Here is a 12,066-nt window from a genome sequence, read left to right on the forward strand (position 1 = left end):
ATATGGTTACCATACGTCCTCCATTAGTAGAATTTGACCTTCTTTTTCAGGAAATCGAAGATGTCCTCCGAGGACGCCTAAATGTCCTCAATTTTTTAGGAATTCGTTCTCTTCTGCAGTTTTGACAGTCAGTCTAATGGACATATAGGCACAACACAACGTGATTTACCGTAAAAATTCTTGAATCGTCAGTTTTCTAGTTCGGAAATCTATGAAGTGTTCCCCTTTCCGGATCCCAAGTTACGGTAACCCTAATAAACATGTATTCACAGGTGTCAAACTTGCACCATTTTATGATGCGCTAGACAGCAGAAAGTGCCATTTAAAACGATTTTCCCACGTTTGTCAAAGTAAAATGATGATACACGTCACGTGCTCTGACAGTCTGTACGTTATAGCAGAGCATTATAATCACATGACACCATCGATCGTGGATTCTTAGCAAAGTTGTAAAGCTCCGTTAGAATTAATGGATTACCATGGATGTGCTATTTTTCTCCATTGATAGACAACCAGTTCGCTCTCATATCATTTTCAGTGATATTCCCGGTATGGTATAAATATATGCAAAACTATCGACATAACTTAAACTACCAGTTTTATAATACATTGCCTGGAGGCATTTTGCGAGTGTGGATGCCATCACGCTCTACCGGCTTGCCAGCTATTCTGAATGTCGAAAGTCAGTTTCATTATAGAGATAGGCGTACTTCGAGACGAGAAATGAGAAGATAATATGCGAATCCGAACGAACGGTACAGACGACTGATGGCAAACGCGGAATCAGGTAAGACAACGTACAGAATGTGCTGAATTTTCGGGAAGTGGGTACTTTGCTGCACATGCACAGTGGTTTATGTACTTTATGCGTTACTTGAATGAGTGATAAGTAAGGCTTATCTCTGTTGCGTGAATAAGATTGACTATTCTTTTTCAGTTCAAACATACGAGATCTCTAAGAGTTTTAGATTTATATGTTCGCGACCAGACACTGTTATTGCATTGTCAGGTTGATTGGCACGATGCTAGTTAATTCTAAAATGTTATTGCCAGCAGACGCCAATCGTTCTTCAGATTTTATACTCAAAATACAACCATTCAGGCACGCATGGGCTTGTCCGGGTTCGCAAAAAGTCCTCTATGCACGCACGTCCATATCCAGAACGAAAATTGGGGAAGTCGTAATATTATGGTTTTCAGTGACGTCCAATGGCATTATCCGAAACGGATACAGGAAGTGAACAGAGTGTTCTTATTTCCCACACTTGTGACGACGACACAATTTTATTGCGATGAGATCTTACTGAGTAACAATCACTTGACTATGACATAAAGATACAATATTTGGTATGGTGTTGGTTTCGTTAAATGACGATACTGTCATAAAACTTTGTATATCAATGGATGAAATCAACAGAACAGTAGGCCGAGGGGTAGTAATTATCCTACATGCAATCTCAAAAGGTAATGAGTACAAGCCTCGTCTCTTCCAGAGCGTGACGCGATTGTTGGTATTGCCATGTCGCCTTTATGATTGAGACGTGTATTGATATATCTCGTTGCCCAAAAATAAATTGCTCTTCGCTCTCAACCTTTAAAAACCCGAAATGTACGAATCTTGAAATGATGGTCGAGTGAAGCAGGACCGGATGTTCTAAAATTATCAGCTTTAATTCAAGGGTTCGGAGTCTACGGCTAAGGGATTGTCCGACTGATTGCCGGCTAATAAATGGCTGACGACGAATTATAATGATCGCTATCAACGTAGTTAGTTGTTCATGGTATAATTGTGGAAACACAATATTAGAATTGGAAATATGCACGGGTGGATCACAAATTCCGTAACTCTAATCTTGTATTCTGTAATTTGAAATAAAACGACGGTTATGATCTCACAAATTAATCCTATCGGTGCTCGATAAAAATCAACCTGCATAACCCTTCCTGAATACATATTCAATAAGTGTATACTATATGTAGCGTACTTGTAAAGTGTACAGTACAGGGAGAGTTGATAACGGTTTGAAATAACGCGAAGTAGATCTGAAGATTTTGGTCGATGTTGTTTCAATATTTTTACTAAACCTGGTTATCATTTGGACATGGAATTTGATATTATTTCCGAGTTGTCATGTAACTTTTCAACGAATTTAAGGGCGGAGATAATAAAGTTAGCTGATCGGGGAAAATGCTAATCATGTGATTAAAAACTGCTAATCGGGACGCATTTTTGGTGGAGATAAAGTTAGCTGCTCCGGAAGAATGCTAATCGTGTGATTAAATACTGCTAATCGCGACACATAATGCTGGAAAAGGTTGCGCGCCATGCTTAGTCAAGATGTCCCGAGTTTTCAATCAAGTGGCGTTATCTGTTGCATCATAATGCGAAAACGCGTTATAGGATGTCAGTTGTCAATTTGTTGAATGAAACAGCAGCCTGCTGATAACTATGCTTCCACACCACAGTAATAGCTAGAATTATCATCATCGCAAAATGAAGGTCGTGTCCAATTCGCACGGTAGCTAAGAAACGTATTATAGAACGTTGATATCGCTCTGCAACGGCGGGTACATAATTCGCTGATTGTTTAGTGAAGCCATTACCTAGGAGACAGTCATTATCGGAAATATTTGTGCGTAGGAATGACACGCATTGTAAGCCGTTTTTATACTACTAATACTACTTAGCTATAGTTTGTTCCGGTTTGTTAAATCATGAGATTAACACTAACTTTATGCTCTTGCAATCAACCGGTTTCCTTAATCCTGGGTTGATAAATCCTGGCGAACGCGACAATCGACTTTAATGCTAACCCAACTTTATTATCTCCGCCGTAAGTGAGTCCCGGGTGGAGACAATGATTGAGACACAGTTCGAAATGAATTCAAAATTTGAAATAACAGGTTCTCTAATCTCTGGCACCCATATCAACCGACTACCAATTAACAAAACCGTTGTCTGATGGCAACTGATAACTGAATCCTGACGAGATGGGTTAGTGGTGGACCAGGGTTGAGCGTCCAGTTTATCAATTCATAGGTGGTGAGGGTGCACCCCGAACGGGTTGGATTTACTGATAAAACGGGTATCCCCGGCCGCGCTGTAAGCTCTCGACACTCCGGGATCGCTTGCTTTATCCATGTACCCCCAACGACGGCGATGGCGCGGTATAAAATTTACCCTACCTTTGCTCCAGTTCCGCAAGTCAAGCTCTGTAGTTATAGCGATTTATTCGAACTTTCCACTGGTCTATAATACCCATTCACCAAAACAACCGTCACCGGTCGCAAATTGTTGGTTGTAATGTATGAGATGTGAGGCACACTCGCTAATAAAAATGCACCGTTCAATAGACTATATAGACTCCCCCTAATCCAGTGCTTCCTTAGCCTGTTCACCACTCCCATTATCGTAATTTGGAACCCCAGATTTCCACTTCTATATGACGGAAAACAAAGAGAACAATAAATAAGTCATTTCAAACGATCATTTATTTCTCATGGCTGCTCCGGGCAAAATTTGCTCTTATTCGCGCATACTATATCAATAACAAAAACATGGACTAGTGTAGTAAACGATAACAGCGAAAAAGATTTCTTAATCTGCCGAACAACCCCGCGCATTGGGATTAGGGCTGGGCAAAATCGAGTACCTGAGTGATTCGATTCTGAATCACGTATTATGCTTCGAGTCGAGTCGAGTATTCGAGTATCACACATTATGACGTCATAACGTAATGTAATATGTCAAAGTTCAAATATGTACCATTTACGCCAAAGCAAAGACTATAATGCCCGTTATCCATCACATTAAAGATGCTTTGATATTTTTTCGACCATACCGATTTCATTGCACTTCGTGACACTTCGTTATGGAATGATTATGACTTCGAAAATGTGTTATTTCACGTAAGCTTTGTAGCTTTGTACTATGTTTCGTGTGCTTCAATGCAGCCAATCAGTGATTTAAGCCTTCCACATTGGAAACTAGCATCAAAACTATAATTCTCGTTGATAAATTAACTTTCAGTAGCGAGGAGCTTGTAATTTCAGTACTCGAAAATATCGTCTTTTACTACTCGACTCGAATCATTAAAATTAATACTCGATTCAGATTCGAGTACTCGAATCATTGTGCCCAGCCCTAATTGGGATACGTTTATGGGGAATGAATGTTTGCTCAAACGCCGAAAACAAGACTTATATTTCCAATGAGCAGCATCAACCAAAACGGACGTAATTACACTTAATGTTCCCTCTAATTTTGGACGAGTCTGCGCAGTGCGCACACTCACCAACTCACTGCGCCGACCCTTGAAAAACGGTGCGTAACGACTAAATAATGGTCATCACGTCGGATATTTTGCGCACAACTTAGATTTCATGTACGCAGAGACCGTGTCAGCACTGCGCATTTGCGCACGCGCGCATTTGCGCACGTGCACAGCTTAGAGGGAACATTGCCTATGAGAACCTAAATTTACATTTACAATTTGCAGATTTACGTTTGAGATTTAGGCGTTTGGGTGACTCAAGAATAACGGAAGCGAGATAAATGTTTCGAGCAGCGCTACCGAAAATCATGTACCAATTGCTTGATTCGATTCCGAGTCGAGTCAGAAGCTTAGAGTCGAGCTGGATACATTCGAGTACAATTCATTAGGACATATCATAACCATAAGAGATGAAATGCCCAAATGTAGATTATATACGACCGCGGAGAATGGAATGGCAGCTACACCTATTTCTGTAATTTATTATTATTTTAAAATAACATGTCATTGCGATTTGGGACAATACTGCAGGTCGGTCACTTAAGTACAAAAAATCCCTTACCGTGAACGTGGTGGGTAGCCAGCTGCTGCACATATTGAATGATATGATATACCTCCCATCGAGGTTTTAAGGCTCCCTCAGTGACAAGACGGTGTCGCGACCGTAACTTCCGTTCCGGAAATTACAAGGAGACTATAATTTCGGTACTTTGAAGCATTGGCTCTCACACCGTCAACGCAAATCTTGGATTTCACCGATTTCTGACACGAGGGTGAAGATTAGTTAAACGATACTTTGAGGTGAAAAATATTGCTTTCACGTCCATTGCAATGGGTGAAAACAAGTCAAATACGCCAATTATTCTTAGGATATGTCCCAGGGGTAGAGTGGGTTCTGCTTTCGTTTATCACCCTAAGAAGGCGCTAAAGCACTAGTTTTACTTTACATTTCTATCATAAAACATTGAAACATGTGTTGAGCAATGGTACTCCTTCCCACCTTAAAGTGGGAATATCAGCGGTATAAGCATTACGAGATCGTTTTAATGATCGCTTGGACACTCGACCTCGTTTATTATCTCATTTAACTCGTTTACAATATGTAAATAGTTTAGATTACAACATCAATGACGCGCGTTCAAAGCGTTGACGCACTCAAGACAAATTTCCACATTGCCTCTTTGATTCACTCAAAGCCGTGAAGTCGGGGTTAATTCCTTTTATCGTATACTATGGAAAGACGGCAAAAGCGAAACGATTCAACTTTCAGATAAATATGTGCTGACCGTATTTCTTCCACTGCTCGCTGTTGCGATTCTCGCGTGTGTCGGAGGATGTTTTTACATGGAACGAAGAAGACGTATACGCCGGAAAAGAAATGGCGGTATGTTAGCGCAGAATCGACGCCATATCAAGCAGAACGAATCAAATACCTTTGTATTCCAGGCGTTGACCCGGAGGATACTCGTCGTCAACATGACAATGAAGACGCCACGTCTGTGATAAGCCTTAGCTCCGCGAAAAGACGACACTATCTGAACCCTACTCCGACGACAGGTATTCCGACAGCTGCGCTGTAAATATAGGGATATCATCCTCAAGGTTACGGAGGGCTCACTTGAAACAATGTCGACATCGTGATTACATTTAATTGCACATATAATTGAAATCCTTACACTCGCCAATGAAGAATCGATTCTATTCTTGGTAAAAAGTCGCTTTATACCACTGTCTGGCAGTGAGTCTGATGATTTGATGATAAGGCGGGCGCTGGTAGGAAATACCTTCTTTCCAAACCTAGTAATCTTCTAATCTGATCTAATAACATATTCAGATGGGATGAATTTTTGCGTCACAATGAAAAACTCCGTTACAATGCAAAATGAAAGGCTGATTTTGAGGGGTTCCAGGAACATCACAATAAAATTATATTATCGCAATCAGTACCCGGTAGCTTTCGATTGATACCAATTTAATCAAATTTCACGCTCGGCAAGCAAGTCGGAATATTACCGTCAAATTGCCTTTAGCCAAATGGAAAGTGTGACGTAAACCGATCGCAGTGAGCAGTGAGATTTGCTTGTGTTGACACCATTGTAGGACACTATGGTATTATAGTTGCCGAACAATGATTCTGCCATAGCGGTGTTCAATTTATTCATTCCTAGCAGATGCAACTGTAAAATATGCTGAAAAACTTTTCACGAATGATATAGTGAATTCCCGGAATTCAGAATTCACCACATTACCGAAAAACGCTGCTGTGATGTGACGGATTTGCTGTTTCTGCCAAGCACGCAATTGTTTTGTGTAAAACGTCAGTCGAACAGTAATATCTAAAGGTCACATGACTGTAGAATAAAATTAATTAGGCCTTAAGGTCTTGAGGTGGTGGCAAAGAAGCAGTTCGGCAACAAAATTACGCGAGTATCGCAAATGAACTGACTAGACTAGAGCAATCTGCAGTCGCATAGACGCGAATAAAATAGGCTTGGTTGAGTAATCGGGCAAAGCAAAATTATGCTGATTTCTTTACTGACTACATCTGCCCGCCTGATCATTAGAAATCAATCCTGAATTTCCACCAATCAACAATAACGGTATATCACTATCAGCCACCACGCTTAATATCGATAAAATGAACGTGATCAATATTCTTGTTCCAGGCCGTACTGTGAGAGGGGCGGCGGTGCGAAGCAATTACTCGTCACACGGCGAACCCTTGTACGAAACGAGCAGCAGACGTAGAGCCTCGGTCGGAAGTCGCTCTCGGCAATCGAATTGGGATGACTACAGACGCGTAAGCCCGTCCGACGAACCATCCGGAAGACCGACCAGTCGGTTCAGCAACGGATACGGCGGCAGGCCGTTATCGCGGGCCCGTTCGATGTCAGACATCCGGTATAAAGACGAGGATGACAGAAGGTCGCTGCGCCGTTCGAGGTCATCGAGTAGCTTTGGAAGAATATCCAGCGACATGGCCGACTCCGGATACAACGAGAATCCGAGTAACTCCGAAACGGAAAACACGTACGAGTTTTTAAACGTGAAGCCAGAAAACGACCAGAACAATTCGTTTGAAAACGGTCGGCCGCCTTCTCCGGCGCGGTCGTCTTACTCCGTACGTACTGCGCCATCCCGAACGGGACACGGCGATTATTATCAAAGCCGGGATGTGAACACCCGATCCGCTGTGTGGTCGACAGCGGCACCGGATTCCCGCCGCAACCGTACGCTCCGGCGTTCGATGTCACAGCCTGATCTTTCGCGAATGGCGGATTCCAAAACGTACCCGCAGGGGATTTTGAAAAAAGACGCCTTGAGCGATCTCAGTAACAGGCGACCGACTTCGCAGTACGGTTATTCCGGGAGTCAGAACGGCGCTAATGATTACAGTCAATATTATATGCAACGCCCGCACCCTGGCAATGGACAGCAAACGTTTGAAGTAAGTCCATCTAGCTATCAAGGCCGTAACCAAGTCACAAGGTTCCGAGTCACAAGTCAATCTCACTTTTATAATTTTGACTCGAGTCATTTTCAATTCACCACCGAGTCAAGTCCGAGTCCAAGAAACCTAGGAGAGGACCGAGTCCGCGAGTCATAGCTAGGGTTGCATTTAAAACAAATGGTTGTTTGAAGCACTTTGCTTAAAACACTTTGTTTAAAACATATTTTAAACAGTGCTTAAACAAAGGCCCTTTAAAGAAAAATTGTTTTTTTAAGTTGCATAATTAAAATACTTTCCGAAAGCATGTTGTATGAGCCTTCGGATGACGATGACCACGCGATATATAGCCGATGTATACGATATGGGATGGTTGGAACCCTCGAAATAGTTGGTTCAACAGCTGTAGTAGGTAGATATAGATCATTGGTATAGTGAATGAATGTTCTGATGATGATGACCACCGACCGTAAAAACGCTGCAAGACGATGTAGTCCTGGTTAAAGATATTTTTGGTCCGTATATGACAGGGGTTTGAATCCTATTTCGTCAAAGGAGCTATATTTACAATTGTGAATATCAATCCAATATGACGTCACAATAAACATGCGTGGCGTCATGGTTTAGAAAAAATAAACATGTTTTAAACACAGGATTTGTTTTCAACACGTCTGTTTTAAATTGATTTTTGTTTTAAACACCACCCTATAGTCATAGTGGTTTAACTCGTGTCCGAGTCCAAGTCATTATGTCCACTGTTCAGTTTTCAGTTCAATCCGGTTCAACCCACTTTTTTCAACTATGCTCGAGTGCAGTTTAAGAATGGCTCGCATTCATAATATAGTATTTTTCCTCATTCTTAACAGTTTCTGGCCCTATTTTCCAAGTATCAGGACTGATAGACGTTATACCAAAAATATTTTAACTTTACTATTCTTCGAAGTTGCAATGAAATGTCTGTCGTGGCCGTCCTAGTCTCGAGTCATATCACTTGGTTCGAGTCATGCACAATGACTCGAGTCACCAAAATATCGCGACTCCAGTCATTGCAACCCTGCTAGCTATTCTAGCATTCTCAGTAGCGCCAGCGTAAATATGTAAGCTTAAAAATCGGATGGTAGTCATCAATAAATCATCTATATTTTGATAACACTTGCTGTCGATCATATAGTCAATGCAGCTTTGGACGCAACCGCAAAACATATACACTATGACAGGGGTCGCCAACTCAAAACGGGTCGCGGGCCACTTTTCAAATTTCGTAGAGGCCGCGGGCCGCATGAACTTTTTTAGACACACACCCCTTTATGATACTGAAAACTGTCATATCACAAAATGCAACCAGAATGCTAGCAATCCCAACGGCTAGTTTGATGGCATGGAAGGTTATGGCTGTTGATAACATAATTCTATAAGTTGAATTCCGGATTATACAAATAGCAATAACTATGAATAGATGTAAATCGCGCGTAGCGCGAAAAAATTTTCATTTGAGCGCATCTCCGCCTCCCCTTCAGATGCTGTCGCGCCCCCACAAGGGGCGCGCGCTCCCCAGTTTGGGAAGCACTGCCCTAAGCCGTTGTCTACGCGTCTCGGTCTTGGCAGTGTTTGGGCCATTGCAAGTCAAGAAAATATGCCCAATTGCCCATTCACATCAGCTGATTCTCCCTCGATGGAATGCTGTTGCCATCACCACAGCCGTTTTAGCTACAATGACGAATAGTGATGTTGGGCACAAGAGAATAGCTTATTTTGAAACAACAACAACATGTTGAAACTGTAGTTAATTTCAGCAATTCAAATTGGTTTTCTTAGCTTTCCTCCTAAATCTCAAATCAGGTCGTGGGCCGCAGAATATGACTTGGCGGGCCGCGTGTTGGTGACCCCTGCACTATGACTATAGGCTACATGGAATCTGAAACGGATTGGGAAGTTTTGTCTGCGGCGATTAGAACATGAGTATATCTCATTCCATGAGCAGAAATACCTGATCCTGTCGGTAATCTCAAAAGCTTATTTTGCCTTCGCTTTATAAGAAATACTAATAGAATGTGATCGATTGCCACATCTACTTCAGAATCCAGCTAATGCCAGAGCGAGTTCGAGACCCTCGTCAGCCATGAGTTACAGAGCATCGGGATACGACCCTTATTACGCTCGACAATACAGCGCCGATTATTCCGGCTACGGAACATACGGACAAGTGCCTGCATATACCGCCAACGGATATCAACACCGCCATCATCAGTTGCCGGGGAAGTACACTACAGGATACGAGACATACGGAAATTACAACGATTATTGGGGCAATTATTCTCGCAATCACAGAATGTCGATGTATTAACGGAATGTAACCTTCCGGACATATGTGTAAAATGAGGCGATTTGTCTAATGTCATCATGATATGACACGGAAAATTACTTTGAATATAGCATATATGCCATCCCGGGCGTAAAAGTTGTGATGATGAAGTCACTCTTGTCTGAAGCGAGCTTCGGCTCGAGATAGCCGTTCGCACCATGTCGTCTTCAAAATATTATAGGTCAAGTTGATAATTTGCATATTTCTTTTCATTGGTGGTTAACCACGACTGTGACATCATAGCGACGCATCAACAGTTCAGTTTGACACATGCCGAGCTGGTACGAAGTACGAACGGTTATCTCGCTGTACAAAATAATCATTTTGTAAACTGGTCAGGTATTGCAGTTATCATGTGATTTACTGCGACCTGTCACGGATCTTGAACTAGTCATAATGTACATGTGTTGAGTCGTGCAGTATTTCCCTAATTGTATCAGCATCCCTTAATGGTGACGTAATGCCGCACGGGCTAAGGGTCCCTATTTCCGTATCCTATGAACCAAGATGTGAAAGAAAATGTTAGCATTAGCAGCTCTTACGTCTCTACCCCGTATCTTAACTTTGACGGTTAAGAATATCCGACGACCACAATGTACAATTGTGCAACTCATAGTTACTCGAGCTCATAGCGGCACAGATTTCCATGGATATAATTTCGATGGTAGAGCCTTGAATATCGGTAATCATAGGGAGGTGGGAGTACTGTTGTTGTTGTTTGTGGTATTCGCGGTGTTTCTGCTGCTATGGCCATTTACATCAGGCCAATACTTCTTATTGTGATTGCCGCCGACTTGTAGCATTGAACACTTCGGTTCTAGGCTTTTGTAAGATACTGCTTACACGCGAATACGGTTGTATTATCAATTTGTTATTTTTGTCGTTGCAACGTCATTTGTTATATTTACGTCACAGTATAGTCACATATTTGCTGAATTCTCGCAAAGAAGATAGTCATCAATTGCAAGGCCGGTGGCGAATTCTTTATAGGACCTAAAACGGCAGCAATGGCTTGATGAATAGAATTGCAGAATGTTTAGGATTTTCCCGCTTGAATATATCACTCACATTCGAATGCCACGATTGCTTAGCAAAAATTGAAAGCTGGGACTTCTCACTATGTACCATATGAATGCGTATAGCAAAAATATTCAGGATGCTGTTATGTGGGATGCTCCATTCTACAAAACGAAGTACATAAGTTCAAATATGAGACTATATTTGCATATTGTATATTCTGCACATTATCTCGTTTACATGAAAATGTTATAAATGTTGCTGTAAACACAGCCAGGTAACCGACTTGCTACATAACATATATTTCGAATATATACAATTACAAGATATAAGTGACTTGATAAAATTCGCTGCGAAGCATATTATTCTAAAATTTAAATATATGTGAGTCTACTTTCAGTCAATTCAGTGAGGCACGATCAGGATATGGAGAGTACTGATCCTATATGATGAAAGGCCTACAAAAATATACAGCACCATCGACATATTGCTGTATCTCTTGATGCCACAACAACACCAGGACAGCAGATTCGCCTTATAAACTTTATGAAATGACGGGACATAAATTACAGAATCCCCCATCTCTGTATTAAAACTTATCAAGGAAGATGCTGTATATAAGAGAAGTTACCATCCCTTGCACTTTACAGTTTCGTATTTTAAGGATAAATACATGGGCATTGGGCACCGGAGGGAGATACTGACATGCTATCGACCGGGAGACAATGTATAGTGACATGTCACCATGGAATTGTGGCGGGGCGGACAAAAAGTTTCGACGATGTCTAAGATCGTAAGACTGACGGACATCGTAGGGCTAGGTCAGGGATTTTCATCCTTCAAGTTTATAAACAATTATGGCATAATTAAACAATGTCTTAAAAAACAATTTTTTTAAAACGCATTTCTTTAAAACACTGTTTAAAACATGTTTTAAAACACTGTTTGTTTTAAATGCAACCCTA

The 12,066-nt window shown here is 41.5% G+C and overlaps 1 protein-coding gene across 1 annotated transcript; it reads left to right on the forward strand.

The window, feature by feature from the left end:
- Nucleotides 1-158: 158 nt before the first annotated feature.
- On the forward strand, nt 159-11,500 carry LOC145455600 (uncharacterized). Its single transcript, XM_080333578.1, has 5 exons — nt 159-787; nt 5,545-5,658; nt 5,721-5,831; nt 6,941-7,722; nt 9,800-11,500. The coding sequence occupies exons 1-5, from the start codon at nt 769-771 to the stop codon at nt 10,064-10,066; spliced, it is 1,293 nt and encodes a 430-aa protein (XP_080189704.1). The 5' UTR covers nt 159-768; the 3' UTR covers nt 10,067-11,500.
- Nucleotides 11,501-12,066: the final 566 nt, after the last annotated feature.

Source organism: Botryllus schlosseri, chromosome 14 (assembly GCF_051294905.1).
Source record: "Botryllus schlosseri isolate E-star chromosome 14, Bs_hap1, whole genome shotgun sequence".
In the NCBI taxonomy this organism is placed as follows: Eukaryota; Metazoa; Chordata; class Ascidiacea; order Stolidobranchia; family Styelidae; genus Botryllus; species Botryllus schlosseri.